This window comes from Branchiostoma floridae, chromosome 4 (assembly GCF_000003815.2).
Source record: "Branchiostoma floridae strain S238N-H82 chromosome 4, Bfl_VNyyK, whole genome shotgun sequence".
Lineage (NCBI taxonomy): Eukaryota > Metazoa > Chordata > Leptocardii > Amphioxiformes > Branchiostomatidae > Branchiostoma > Branchiostoma floridae.
Window position 1 is genome coordinate 17,724,444 of NC_049982.1, and position 15,404 is coordinate 17,739,847.

Sequence of the window (15,404 nt, forward strand, 5' to 3'; positions counted from 1 at the left end):
AGGAAACCAATACATGTACTGGTAATTACTGCCCAGTGATCTCTAACTTTAAGGAAAGGCATGCATGAGCAATAGAGACAAAGACACATATTCACTTTACATGACACATTTTAATAGTGACTTGTCATCAATTGTCAATCTGTTCATCACAACTTTCAGAACAAAGTGTGTATACACACAGGCCTGTAGTACATTTTGTATGTTGAGGAGATGGAATTTCAATGACTATTGAGTTCTTGTCACAAGCATTATGGAACCATTTGGGTGAGTGAACATCTTAATACCAGGAACAAATCTTTAAGTTAGACCCAGCTTCTTTTGAAGTACACACTCTGCAAATAGTTAAATCTCTAGTGGAATCTTCTTCACAATGGTATTCAGGAAAGCTGCAAGACGTTGGCTGCATTACTTCAAGATGGTGTCTTCATTGGCAGCTGTGGGGGAAAATTAAAGCTTGTCATTTCAACAGTTAATATGAAACTGCAATACATGAAGATATATGTATCGGAAATTGATACATTTGTCAGTCCAAGCAAAGAGCAACTGAATTTTGTGCCTGTACACAATGACTGCTTCTTATTAGTATTACACCATGTTGGGAAATTACATTTGATCTTCCTCAATTCTCATCACTTCTAATGCTAAAGAATCAATTTCTAATGCTCACAAATCACTGTAACCTTATATTAAACATACAAGAGAACCTGCATGCCATGCAGGGCTCGTATAAGCCATGAGTACTAAGACTAAGAGGTTTGCGCATCTCACCTGCCAGCTCCTTGGCAATCCTCTCGCGTTCCTCTCTCTCCTTTTTCTGCTTCTCTTCAATTTTTCGGACCTCTGCCTCAGAGACTGTTAGTCTGGCTGGAAATCAAAGGAGAAAATTATCCTGCTGAGGACCCCTTCTATTTACTGAGTTTGAATGTTGGAGAGCTTACAAGTAAACACATACAGTCAAACCTGCCCGGGCGACCACCTCTTCTCAGCGACCACCTGGCCATTTCGACCGCTTTTTCTCGGTCCCGATTTATTTTCCCATTGACGTAAGCATTAAGCGACCTTTTCTCAACGACCACCTGGCCAACGCGACCGCGACCGGCCCAAATTGGGACCCATAACGACCGCATTATTTTCAAAATTGAGGTTTTCATCGATTTTTTATGATAAATTGCGCAATTTTGTGCCGAAATCGGCCAGTTTGCGTCGGATTTTGGGGGTAAATTTACAGTTTTCAGTGTGCGTGCTGTATTTGACATTAAAGACCTCGCTTCTTTGCGTGCGTGCAGTGTGCTTTCTATTTGCCATTAAACACAACGGAAACCATTTATACTTTGCATCGGGCATGTTTTGAGTCGATACTCTTCTCAGCGACCACCTGTCCAAATCGACCGCTTTTTTCCGGTCCCCCGGGTGGTCGTCTTGGGCAGGTTTGACTGTATGTTGCTTACTCAACTTTCTAGCCTCCTAGCCTATCCTATAGTCCTATGGTATCATGATGTAGGCAGCTAGCTAAGCTTCATGTACATTAAGTTACAAATTTTCAACACATGGGATAGATACTGTAAAAAAAATTAACTTTGTGGGATTTAATTTCGCGTTAGCGAGAAAGTTGGGTGTTTGTGGTGGTAGTTTGCGGTAATGCCATACAAGATGTAGTCACATGCTGTAATGGATAAATGTTTGCAGTGGCTTTAATTTCACGATAAGACTGCCTTGCAAAAACCACTAACATTTCTGCATTTAGTTAGCCGGAATGAGAGAAGACTTCTCAGATGAAATCAACAAGCAGATGTACCTAGCCTTCTCCCAGTACACTGAGAGTACCTACAAACTCGATGTGCTCTCCAAGATGCACCAGCAACACTCAAGCACAAGTCACCAAGAGTTATACCAAGAGAGACAGTCGACTCATAACTGAACCAAGTGAAACCTAGCACAAGAGACCACAACACCAAGGACAGTTTAACTCAAACTGTCACAGTCTTATGACATTCAACATACCATTTTTCCTTGAGCCATATGCGATTCCCACAAAGAGAGCAGCGTAGCGAGAGAACTGAAATAAACAACATATTCTGTAAACTCATACAAAAGCACATGTTTGTTTTGTAGTACACTTAGTTTTTATAACTTCTGGTCTCATATAATAATTTTCACCTCGTGTCAACTCAAGAAGTAGACCGTACATGGCTACATGCATAATGATACATGTTGTGAGTTCAGCAATATATCCAACACAGAAGAAAACGACCAGACAGGGCACTATGTGTTAGTGTTGTATGTAAAATAGGGCAACGTAACAAAATACCAACAGAAATTAGACTTCATGCCCTTACTTTTCCCTTGACCAAATTTCATGACCTTCATGGCGTCCAGGTTAGATGGACGTTAACATGGGATTACAGTCAGAAAGGGACAAGATAAACCATAAAATATATTCACAGCACATTCTGTAGAATATATGGATTAGTCACGTTGTAAAAATGATAACGGTTATGGCAAGAAAATGCAAATTTTACCTTGATAAGAGGCGAAACTGCGACCGGCGGCGCCATTTTGGTTCAGGGATAGCTACAGCGGGAAAGACCCGGATGTTGCGTGATGGATGTTGTGATGCAACGCCACCTTGCGCCAAATAATCATACTGCAGCTACTTTCTCTAGTTCCCAACACAGGCGCCTTTGTAAGTTTGTTCACACAAAAAAATAATACCCCCAAATTCTCCTGTCTGGTAACTTAAACCCAATTACCCAACAGAACTTTTGCACCTTTTGACAAAACTAAAGCAATATCCCTTGTAAACTTGTATCCTTTGTGTGCTGTAGAGGTTCAGCCAGGTATCCAAACAGCCTTTAATTTTATTTGTTCTCCACTCAAACGTTTACATCCCAAGCTATAGGAGTGGTTCACATGAGTACATCATGTACTTTGTAGATTAATTTCATGAGTATAACAATGACTTCTAACAATGATGGACTACAATTATCACATGACAAGGGTGAGACCAAGGAGGTTAAAAAATGTTTTTTTTAACCTCCTTGGTGAGACCAAGAAATGAGAAAATATTCCTGATTATGTTCTTCTGCTATTTATTTGACTTTAGTCATTTCTTCAATATACAAATTTTGGAATGAAAATATAAATAACTATAAAGATGTGTATCAATTATACAAATTTGCCCTAATCTGCGTAACAACAACAAAATCATAGGCAAAAGTATGAGATATTGGAACTCTTATTCATTTGTTTGAAACATCAGCAAGATGATGGTGGCCACCTAAACACTAAGAAGAAGTAATTAACAAATAAATACATTAAACATTTCATTAACAAGTTGGAAATGGATATATCATATAACACATTGACTACACATACAAATTACAAATGCAACTTTGCACATTTAGCGTTATAGCAAAATAAATTTTGTTATGAATAAGTCTGGATTAATAAATTAATAACACTGTTTCATCTATGGTATATTGGATACCAAGACTATTCATGCCCAAATTGGCGGACCCTGTCAGACATAGCATTTATGATATTGCCAGGGATGCTGGAGTACAAGTCATGCACTTGATGGAAGACAGGACAAAGAATGAACCTTGCTTGGGCAAGATGCCCAAAATGGTGATGATCACATATTGTAACTTCACCATAAGTTCACGATTAGTGTTCTTTGTCTTTGGAATTCTCCTATCATACTAGACACATCATTCATTTGAAATGTACATGGCACATTTATTTATTTCACATGTACATTTACTTATGTAACAATTAAACATCTGCATTGTGTTGACCTATGATTGTACTGTGGCAGTGACAAGACCTCTTGTTTACATCTATACATATATCACTAGACAACACTGCTAGCACCACTGTTATCTTTCTCTGAGCAGGGTTGGAGTGACATCTATTTGGAGCATTAGAAGTGGTAATATCATGTCCAGGATGCTGGTTGGTACTAGGTTGGATAGCCAGACTAGTGACCTGGTGCCCCGCCCACATGGGTACCAGGCCCTGGGTCCTCTGGACGTCAGCGCATCTGTCATCACTCCTAATGGAGGCATACAGCATCACAACATTTATTAGGTCACATGGAAACTCAAAATATCTACAGGCAAGGGAGTTTCAATGAAGATTAGGAATTTCAAGCTACGAATGCCACAAATAATTGTGCAATGCTGTATCAATTATCTAAAACGTACCTATAACTGGACCAAGATCTTCATTCAGAGACTCCTCATTCAATAAGTTGTGTTTGAAAGCATCCAGGTAGTCCAGACCATAGGTGTCCAGTGTGTCCTTGTCCAATGCCTGTCTGAGCTGGTTATAGTTCTTGAGCATGGACTCTGAACTTTGCCATTCTGGGAATTAGAATGAGAAATAAGTTAATAATCAATGCAACATGGTTTCGAGCACAAGACATTAAAATATGAACCTATGGCTTAACGCTTCAATAGCCTCAGTAGCATAGCTCTACACTCCCACCTGTCTTGAAGGCAAACGGCTGCACGATGGACACATGAACTCCCCATTTCTTGAGCTCCTGTCGCAGGATGTGTGATGCTGCCTCCACCCCTGCCTTGGCTGCTCCCTCCGCACACATAAACATCAGTGGAACACTTCCTGTGGACAGGCATGACAACGGAAGAACCACAATCACTCCAAGCTATACACCGGTAGAGGACAGGCCTCTTTAACAGGATATCCACGATTGAATTGCATTCACATATTGCATTGCATCATGTTTGGATAAACAAATTACCACTATCATTTACAACAGTAACACAAATTGTAATTGTAATGAACTACTGTATATTGTACTATAATGTACTGATCATGAATTACATGCATTACATTACTGTTTTGTTATGTCATGTTATATTCTGTTCAACTTCTGTTCTGCAGACTGTACATACCACCAGTGCTGAAAATGTCAAACCTGCAATACTGGACACGTTGATGACCCTGCCCTTTCCTTTCCTCAGTACAGGGAGGAAAGTCTTGGTCATTCGTAACATCCCGACCAGGTTCACATCTATGCTGTGTTGAACCATGGAGAAGGGGAGGAGGTCCAGCTCACCAAAGTACACCAGGCCAGCATTGTTTACCAAACCCCACAAACCTGTAACAGACATCAACACTGCACATAAACCATTTTGCAGGGGTTGGGTCAGCCTTTTTACCGGAAAACAGAGGAAAACACAGTTAAACACCGGAAAACACATGAAGGAGTGTATAATCTACTGAAATACATGTTTTGACAAGGAGCTTTTATTTGGTTTTGATGAGTAAACATGACAGGTCGCTATGTTTTGCCACAGAATAATCTACATATGGTCCTGGAATGAAGAAACCGTCAGAAAATGCATGAGACGACGGGCCGGACCGCCGCCACCCGGTGGCCATGTTTGTTTTCATTGCAGAATACATGTTTGTTTAGCGGGGTCTGATACTTTCACAACAAGACAGCTGATACCTACCGAACTTCAGTGCAAAAATCTGTTATATATTGGCATAGATATAATATATATGAATCTACTCGGATTGTGATAAGAATCTGTTTTCTGTATTTCTTAATAAAGCTTGCTTCTTCTAGCCATCAACGTTACATAATTTTGCACAATCAGCACGTCCAGTCCGCCGGGTGGCGGCGGCGGTCCGGCCCGTAGTCTCATGCATTTTCTGACGATTTCTTCATTCCAGGGCCATATGTAGATTATTCTGTGGCAAAACATAGCGACCTGTCATGTTTACTCATCAAAACATACTGTATTTCAGTAGATTATACACTCCTTCATGTGTTTTCCGGTGTTTAACTGTGTTTTCCTCTGTTTTCCGGTAAAAAGGCTGACCGATTTTGCAGTAGCAAGATCAGATTTGGACATAATGTCAGCTGACCATTTGAATTATGATTCATCACTAAATGTTGTATGTAACTGAGTTCAAGTTGACATAAAGACTGAAGTTGACACATCAGTTCTGAGATAATCATTCTATGTTGGACACTACATGTACATCCCAAATAAGGCCACATGGAGGTGCAGTAGGTTGTTACTGTGTGTGCAATAACAAGACAGCCTCCATAGCAGACCCTACAGCCTACCCACCCCTGCTGATAGTGGAGGGGTCTCAGGAGATCACAGGAAGGAGGGCACCAACCTCTGTCAGGCCCCAGGTACTCCTGTACCACCTGTCTGGCCTGCTCCACCTGCTGGGCATCTGTGACGTCTAGCTGTAGAATTTTCAGCTGATCAGAGCAGCTGCTTTTGAGGCTGGTAGCTCCCTCGCCTTGGAGACAGCCAGCAAACACCACACAGCCCAGGCTGTCCAGATGCTGGGCTAGGGCACGGCCAAATCCACTATCACATCCTGAAATAACATAGAGATATAAGGTTAACATCACCTGCCTTAAGTTGGTGACGAATGAACAGCTGCAGATGCCATCATCCCTAGAAGACAACATGAAATTTGGCATTATCATGTCTCCAACAATTTACACATACGAATGTAAGCATTGTGAGACACATACGGCAGAAGCCTCAATTCACTTTCTCTCAAATATCGTATGATGAGATCATTCCAATAAAGCATAAAATTGGAAAGCTGTCTGCCAGCAAAGTAAACATTGTCGTGGTTCACTAACTAAGAGAAGAAGGTCACCAGTAATAATGATGCTAATCAATGCTTATCATGCTAAAACTTATTAAGAAGTCATACTTGACATACATTGCTGGAATTCGAGAGGTGGTACCAAGGCTACTTCTAAAAGACAAAATGAACGTAAGACTAAGAACAACTTCTAAAATCTAGGTATAAACATAATTGTTATGCCCCGCCCCCTGTATATATTGTTACCTGTTATAAGCACGACCCTGTCCTTAAGTACCACCTCCCCTGCAGGCAGGAGTAGGTACATGACTACACAGGCCAGTCCATACAGCAGCAGCCCTTCCACCTCCCCAACTACATGGTGACAGAACGGCTCGCCAAGGAACAGCACCAGCAAACTCAGCGCCGAGCGGAACCCGAAATTCATGCCATCATTCACATAGCGGACAAACACGGAGACGCCGAAACATAGAGCAACAACAGAGTATAACAACTGATAAATCATTGTGCTAAGTTCAGGGCTGTGGTTATATCGCCTTGTGGAATTATCAAGGAAAGAGTCCCAATCAATGAATTTTACCACCTGTGTCCGCCATTTTGAGTTTCCCTCAAAATCATGAGTAACGGAGGTCATTTGAGGTCAATATCTTTTATCCAGGTTCAGCAGCGCTCCTAGCGGGGTTACTGATAATTACAGGCAAAGGGCAATCGCTCTTTCCTGAAGCTGACTTATCTCCAAGCAGATCCTACGATAGCACAAGATAGTATCAAAAGTTTGGCTACTGTATGTCGCTAAACACACCCCTAGGCCAGTTTCACTCCTTTGCCACCTTCTGATATTATCTTATGCTACCGTCGGATCTGCTTGGAGATTAGAAACTGACCACATGTGTACTTCAGAATACTCTCCAAGCAGAGGTTAGGCTCCGGCTGTTTTTTTAACGTTCTTTGTTAGACGTTTTTATCGGGCTTTCTATTTTGTATCTTATCTCGCTGTGTCAAAACCTGTTTGCCTGGCGTACTTCAAGAAAAATGACAAAATAGAAAGCCCGATAAAAACGACTAAAAAAACGTTAAAAAGCAGCCGGAGCCTAACCTCTGCTTGGAGAGTAACTTCAGAATAGCCTGTTATCCAAACCTGTCATACAGTAGCTGCCACGAGAACGAAAGCTCTGCATGCACAGAGATAATAAGCTTGGGTACCGGGCTGGTCTGCTTTAGTTAATAGGCAATAATTTTGCCACGTTTGCAGAGATGCACAGAACGGGAGACGTATACCACTAGCTTTTAACTCATTCCCCGCTAACTTGTCAAATATTTTAAATGGATATGCATTCACAGCTCGACAGGCTCTTCATTTTCTATCGTGGCGTCTACAGTTGTATACCATGTTCTAATACGGATCATGCCTACAACAGGCGGTCAGACTGCCATGGCAGACATGGACGTCGACATATCATATAAACAGTGTGCGACAATGTTATCTTATGCAATCGGATAAGAAAAGATTGCAGAACCGATGGACTTCCCCTTTCATTCCCTTATTCTCGATTGATTACGCTGAAGCAGCAATAATGTTAAAACAAGGAAGTCTTCCTCCAAGCTTTTTTAAGTAACCCATTTGAAGGCAAGACGGAAGACTTCCCTAGAAAATTGATAAAAGATTGGTTCATAAGTTTTTCGGATTGAAGAGCTAAAACAGAACTCAGGGGCTGATCTGGGGTTTCCCGCGGACAGCACCCTTTGATTTTGTAACTTTGATTTGATATTGTTATTGAGTATGTTTTGTCATTCGTTTGAGTTTGCCAAAGTCTTTGTATGATTTATTGGTCGGAAGGATGCTCACTATACTTTATGTTGTATTACTGTGAACTTACAGTGTGATGATTTACTTCAATCCTGTGTATTTCTTGTATTTTGATTTGGTGTGGCTTTGTAAGGGCTCCCTTGGAAATCAGTTACGTTAACTGAAGGGACCACTCTGAAGATTCATAAATAGAATAAGTAAATAAAGCACCCGGTCTCAGAAATGTAATACAGTTTTCTAGATTCATTCGCGACAGCTTCTGCTCAGTCATGGCAACCATAGTGGCATGGGCCCTTTTGCTTGTGTCATATTTGTGGCTGAATTAGTGGACACTAAATCATCCACACGTGCACGGACTATAAACCAGCTAACGTTAGGTTCATTCATTGACGAAGAAACAAGTGCTGCGTAACTAAGTTGATTCAGGCATGACCGTTATTTATTGAATTAATGTCACTGCACCATAATATCTATCTTACTTAAAAAAGAAGATACAAGAAGAGAATGCAAAATGCACATCCGGACCATATATACAGCGTGATTTTGACTAAAAAGTAAAGTTAATTTTGGTGGTTGAAAATTCAGAAATGAACCATGCCAGCAAGGTTATTCTCACCGTGTTATATCTAAACAGTACACACAGAGCCTGCTCACTGTCTACTGGTTTCCCAAAACTTCTAAGTACATACAAAACAGTAACAAATAACTGTTTACGCAGATAGCGTTTTTCTTTCTTTACACTGTGACTTTCACATACATAAAATGCGCCAATGGCGGTACTAGTCGGGTCTTCCTCACACGAGAGTTTCATCTCCATTTATGGAGGTGGCTCGGCCTCACGATCGAGTCTCATCTAGTCATTGGTACAAGAATCCTTCAGACGTCATGGCGCAGACAATACAACTTCACTGGCACCTGAACAAGAAGTATGCTTAGCAATCAAAGTATAATCAATTGATGATAATTGATTATAGTAATTAGCATGAAGACAGTAATTAACCACACAAATATAAAAAGAAAGAAAATTCCTCCAGCCTGAAAGAAGCATACTACGTACACGAGTTCTGTATCTAAAGTTTACGTACATTTGTATACAAAATAATATTTATATCTGATCGATTCCCCTCTAAGCCCTCGCCATGTGCTGGTCGGTGAGGAACTGGTACTGCAGTTTCCTCTTGACCTTGACCAGGTAGCGTTTCTGGTTGGAGTAGTTCCGCAGCGACCGCGCCATCTTCTGGTACGTCATCACACAGCGGTTCCCTTTCTTCTCACCCCACAGCCGGGCAATCTCCTCCTGGTCACAACGGAGAAACATTGTGAGTTGGACTTTAGGCATTATCCACTACAATAATCTTTGAAAATCGGACGTTAAAGTTGAGTGTGGCTAGATCGGCCAGTGCGGTCACAGCATCATTGAAAAACAGTGGTATGCATGAAGAAGTACCAGTAAAGAAACTCAGACTGACCTTGTGTTCTGAGGAGAACTTGAACATGCCCTTGCTCTGGTTGGTCCAGTAGATGTGCTTGCTGTACCGTGGGTCCATCAGCATCTCGTGCAGAAACTTCCACAGGATCGGCTGGCCGTGTCTTCTCTCTGGGAAGGAAAACAACATCTGTCAGTCCACATCTCAGATTTTATTTCATTTTCCAGGGGACACGAGAAATGTGTGAGTTAATATGTTACTTGTGATCGAATTTGTTCAGAATATTTTCTTCTTGCTTTGTCTTCGTTGCTGCCCCTTTCTATCTGCCCATTACGCATACGTAGAACCATTTGCGGGCTGGCCTGAGTCACACAAATTAAAAGCATGTACATTGGTCTTAATTCTTGCAGAACGCCATCTGTAGCAGTCACTTACTTGAGACAGAGGGGGAGACTCTGGTGTGGAAGCCACTCGGGTTGTACCTGCAGGACCATTTGAGGGAGGGGTCGTCATCTTCCGCCTCCTGAAATAACGATTGACAATGAAACAAAACGATTAACTAAATATACTAACCGAGATAAGAATTAATCACAAACAATCAACAGAATAGAATAGAATCAAATCAATTGAGTTATGTATCAATTAGTTCATAAATCAAACTTATCAATTGTGTTCATAAAATGATATCTAGCATAAAAGTCTTGAGACAAAAAGTTAAATTCACTGAAGCGGTAACGTTTTTCAATATTTCTAAAGACTGACGAACCTCTTCGTCGTCGGAGATCTCCAGGGGCACGTAGTCCTCGTCTTCGTCGGAGCTTGTGGAGCCGCTGCGGGAGGACGTGGGGGACTCGCTGCCGCTGGCGGTCATGCCGTCACTGTCGTACTCGTCTGGTCGGTAACCTCGGGACTAGAGAACAGAACAGTCGTTACCGGGGCTGTTTCATTTATCACAGGGGCAACAATGGACAGGGATCTAGACCACGTTCGAATTATTTCAGTGACTTGTGTATGATGACATTTTCCCTTTTGAATTACTTACACATGTTATTTCCGTATACGGTAGAACAAAGTCGCCAAGAAAATGGTGTAAAAATTCCGCCTGTGCCCCAACATGGGCCATGAGGAAGTGCGGTGGGGAAGTCTCGGTTTTCTACCAATGATAAGTTTCCATACATAGGTATGAATGATCGAGAAAAAACATGATAAATTGACAGAAAAAAGGTGGGACAGTGGAAAGGAATTAAGTTCGCAGTTCAAACTGTTGGAAGAATGTGAAAAGGAAAGGGAAGAAAAAACGTGAAAATTGTAGCATTAAGAAACGAAAAGGAGTTTTGTGACTTCAGACTAAAGGGAACTAAGTCAACATTTTGCAAGAAAACTTCCGGCACATCGTGAACGACCACTCAAGTTTCTGTTCCCAAAGTCCGGCAAGTGTACCGTACTAGATATCAACAACAATGCGTGTGAAAATCTCCGCAGATTTAAAAAAAAACTGACCTGTGCTTCAAAAGTGTTCTCTGTCGGAATGCAGACGTCCTGATCCGAACTGTAGCCGTCAGGACTGTAGACTGGTCTGAACTGGGGAGGTTCCGCCTTGTTCTGACACCCCCACATGGGATTGCTGTCCGCTGACAAAACTGTTTGTGCCAAGACAAAGAGTTGTTAGTTTCGCCTGTGGTGTCGTCATGTTTGTTCTGCTTTGTTTAAGGCTTCTTATCTTATGACCTTGCGACCCGGGGAAAGCATGTGACCCGCCAACGCACATACCTGTCCGGTGGTCTAATGGACCATGCCATGTGATGGGTGGGCGTGGTGACTTCAGAAAGAATTCGTCATTCATTAGATGATAACAAGACAAGTGGTGGATCCTGACCGGTTCACAAGTGCCTTTAACCCCAAACGGTGATAACACCAAACGGTGATAACAAATGGATGAACCTCATACATAACGTTACTACAGTGTGAGTTAAGAGAAATAAAAAGACCCACACCGTGAAACTTTTTAAAACTATTCCTTGAAACCTAGGAGTGAAACCTGGAAGTGATAGCCACTTTCCCTTTTATTGCTTCATTTAGAAAGTATTTCAGACGGAGTGATCTTCCCACCTTGCAGCTCCACGAAGCTGTCCTGTTCTGATGACGTCACCACTTCTTCCTCAGTGTAAGGGAAGGTGAAGCCGTCCTGTTGCATCATGGGACTCAGATCGCGGATAATCTCGGACACTATAGTGCTGACAGGCTGGTAAACAATCTGAAAACAAGCAGTTAGGAATACTTTTAAATGTTACCTTAAACATGACATGCTTTTTAAAACTTGTGCTAATAGGTACAGGGTATGCGCAAAAATTAAATGGTTCAAAATTTCTCATAAACAGCGTGCCAACTCATATCTCGTGTCCCGCTCGTCGTAGCCTAGTGAAAAGAAATATCGATAGACCAGCTGAATTTAGCATAATCCCATATGGCGTGTCTGGCTTATAAAAAAAATATATGCCAGCCCCCCCAACCGTTGTCGGCTTGAGGAACTGAAATGGGGAAATTCTCTTTCAATATTGACAGTGGTAAATAACAGATCTGCTGAGAAAAGCGTTTTGCTTGCTTTTCATGGTTAAACACAGAGTAGAAAGGAAATCATTTTTAGTTGGCCGTCGGTTTTGTCTACGAGTTAGGGCAAGTTCTTAGAAACCGGTACCTACAGACATCGCATTGTCAGATTAAGTTTCATATTCTCCCATAGTACCTAGGCTCCGGTTTGCCTGCTTTTGAATCTGTACAAATGTAACAATCAGCCTTACCGGAGTAAAAGGGAAAGTCGCCCCAGCCACTGGTAGAGGTCGTTTTGACACACCTTGCCAACGCGTCGCAAGCGTCAAAACAACCGCATTGGCTTCATAATAACCAGAAATGGAAAACGCCCCGCTTTCTGAGACCCAGTCTTCGTGCCCTACATTTGTTCGCTGTTTATCCTTCTTCATGTTTAATGGCCATCGCAGTGATCGCACTGAACTCAGAGGTGTTCGTGAGGCATACAAAGGTTGTCCTGAAGAAGGTTACAGTAAAACTATTATAAAGCTCAACTTACCCCGTCTTCAACTGCAAACTTATCCAGATCGGTGAGGCTGACAGGAAACCCGGCCATACCGACTGCTGAAAAGTTGGGCTTGAGTGACAGACGGGCAGACGGTCGAATTCAGTGGTCACGTGGTCACCTGAGGTAAAAGCAGATGTGAAAATCATGATGATGTGGTGTACCGGTAACGCTTCCGGAACTGACATATACACATCTGCATACAAGCAGCATCTTATATAAGAGTAGAGTAGAGTAGAGTTCTTCGGTTAGGTAGGAGTCTCTGCACTCCCTGGAACCGCTCCTTAACCCCATGGTCAGTTGACTGTAGCACATGTAGCTGGTGCCTTTTCCTGCATGGTCATCTTCCCAAAAACGTTCTTTCCTATAAGATGCAATCTTTGTTGTTTTAGGCATTTACTTCATTCATATCATAAGTTTTTGAATATGTTGTGAAGGGATTTAGTCTCTCTTATTTGTGGCGACGACTGAGACCTTCAAATCTGCAAAAAAATACATATTTTGATCATCATTACATGGCACGACGGCAATACTTGTGTGTCGAAAAGGCCAAACATGGTAAAACTTTGTCTGTTTGATTGACTCAATAATATGCTCCCGCCCCCTCCACACAACCACGAGGTGGCCTTATTTGGAAGTGACAAGGGAAACCCCTGGCTCTTTGCATAGTGACGTGGTATCGGCTTCTCGTCGGGCTCTTATTGGTCAGAAGGGCCAACCCGGAAGTAAGTTTAGAAAGCTTTGCTGGTCCTTCGCGCGCATGTATACAAGTCGGAGCAGGACCTTTACTTACCACAAAAGCTCCTTGCTTACCACTCTTGTTATTTGCAATGATCAGACATAGGTAGCGAACTGTCTAATGTAAACGGGCACACAGCACATGAAATGGATAGGTTCACTCAAAAGAATTACATTTAGCCTTTAACCGTTTTGCTGCTATGTACGAACATTACAGAACGTTAGCCAACAACCCCTTGTCTGGCTACTTGCTTAATCTCCAAGCAGATCCTACAATGGCATAAGATAGTACCAAACTGGCTAAGAAGTTTAGTCAGCCAAGAGGTGTCCATTTCCCCGGTAGCAAAACTCACTCCTAAGCCGGCTTCACTCCTCTGGCAGCTTTTGATACTATCTTATGCTACCGTAGGATCTGTTTGGAGATTATACTTGCTAAACATTTTACACTTTCTCACAAGCAGGTCAAATCGCTCACTTTAACCAGGAAGGCTCCATCCCTCATAACACGACACAAGGCCTGTACGCAGTCAACCCGTTGAACTAAAACCCCCATCGTCACTGTCTGCGCCTCTGCGGCGGGCAAAAAAGTCCCAAACTGAAAGTGGTGATGTCATAGTCACATGCGTTTTGCATCAGCTTGGAAAGTCCCGCGTCAGGGAAAACATGCCTAACCATGCCTCGACGACAACACCAACTATGATCATGGGATCCGGGACTTTGTGACTGTTGTGTATGAGAAAAACCATATCAGTCTAGAGCGCTGACGACGCAAGGAAAGTGCATAGTTGAGCTCGGCCAAAGTTTTGGCATGGGTTGTTGTCTCCAAGTGCGAAACACAACAACGTTGGTAAAATACCCGCAAGGTTCACATAACCTGTGGCGTTTCTGTCGCTAGAGGCCAAGCTCACTGAAATGCATAAGAGCTGTTCTAGCCGTAGCTTGGCGGGCGGTGTGACACTGACAGTGAGCTGTGGCTAAGCAAGCAACTTCCTTGGGCTAAGACGACTGTCTGCCAGAGCACCACTAAAAAGCAGTTACGACACGCGGGCAAGTTTCTTCTTGCATTGCAAATGCATTACAGGGAAATTGGAGCCGATTGCACAATCACCAACAGGCTAGTGAGCTAACATCAGAAAAATCCATTTGGCGATGGTATCTTCACAAGTAACTGCTGAATCACTGTATTAAACTCACATGGGACCGCATGGCGTTAATTCTCTAGTCACGACTAGCTCTGCTATAGGTCAGTGTGGTTAAGTTATATAGTTAGCTATAGCTTATAGCTTAGATATGTAACGTTACACGGTTACAGGTATGTCTCGTCAGGAGACTTGTCCGCACAGATCAGTGCTGTGCCACGTCGGGTTTACCGTCGGCCGTCTAACCTGCAACAGCCGCCCAACTCCAGGACATTGCGCGCGATACCGGCTGGACAACAGGTTACCTACTGCACCACAAACAAGGGCAATAAACACCTGCGATTTGAAATCTGACGATACTAGCATGCACTTCTATGACTCATCGTATCTCATCGATCGGTGTTGATCTAAATAAGAAGGGAAGCAGAAATGCAAGTGGTGTGCTCACCTGACGTGGTCTGGAGCACACCTGTGTTCCTTCAGTTCTACAGGAGAGAGTGTTGTCAGCTCAGGACCGGAGTCAGACACAATGTCGTATGGGATTTTTCCACGCACGAGATGTTATTTATAAGTTTGAAATCCCCACGGAT

General features: G+C 42.5%; 2 protein-coding genes and 1 long non-coding RNA gene across 4 annotated transcripts; all 3 read right to left on the minus strand.

The window, feature by feature from the left end:
* Positions 1-90: 90 nt before the first annotated feature.
* On the minus strand, positions 91-2,656 carry LOC118414370. The gene is made up of 4 exons (XR_004830951.1): positions 2,520-2,656; positions 2,002-2,056; positions 769-864; positions 91-434 (listed from the first exon to the last, which is right to left on the minus strand). It is a non-coding gene; the product is annotated as an uncharacterized LOC118414370 (long non-coding RNA).
* A 416-nt stretch (positions 2,657-3,072) lies between these two features.
* LOC118414318 (17-beta-hydroxysteroid dehydrogenase type 6-like) lies at positions 3,073-7,240 on the minus strand. The gene is made up of 6 exons (XM_035818292.1): positions 6,859-7,240; positions 6,163-6,372; positions 4,943-5,125; positions 4,489-4,626; positions 4,206-4,364; positions 3,073-4,054 (listed from the first exon to the last, which is right to left on the minus strand). Exons 1-6 carry the CDS (start codon positions 7,115-7,117, stop codon positions 3,879-3,881), a joined length of 1,125 nt encoding a protein of 374 aa, XP_035674185.1. The 5' UTR covers positions 7,118-7,240; the 3' UTR covers positions 3,073-3,878.
* Positions 7,241-8,832: 1,592 nt separating this feature from the next.
* Positions 8,833-15,404, minus strand: LOC118414344 (transcription factor Spi-B-like). Of its 2 annotated transcripts, none has more exons than XM_035818339.1 (8): positions 15,263-15,404; positions 12,932-13,058; positions 11,956-12,100; positions 11,347-11,486; positions 10,613-10,756; positions 10,282-10,369; positions 9,889-10,016; positions 8,833-9,716 (listed from the first exon to the last, which is right to left on the minus strand). In XM_035818339.1, exons 2-8 carry the CDS (start codon positions 12,986-12,988, stop codon positions 9,546-9,548), a joined length of 873 nt encoding a protein of 290 aa, XP_035674232.1. In that variant the 5' UTR covers positions 12,989-13,058; positions 15,263-15,404; the 3' UTR covers positions 8,833-9,545. The 2 variants fall into 2 exon arrangements, with proteins under 2 accessions (XP_035674232.1, XP_035674233.1); XM_035818340.1 differs by lacking the exon at positions 15,263-15,404 and adding an exon at positions 14,151-14,285.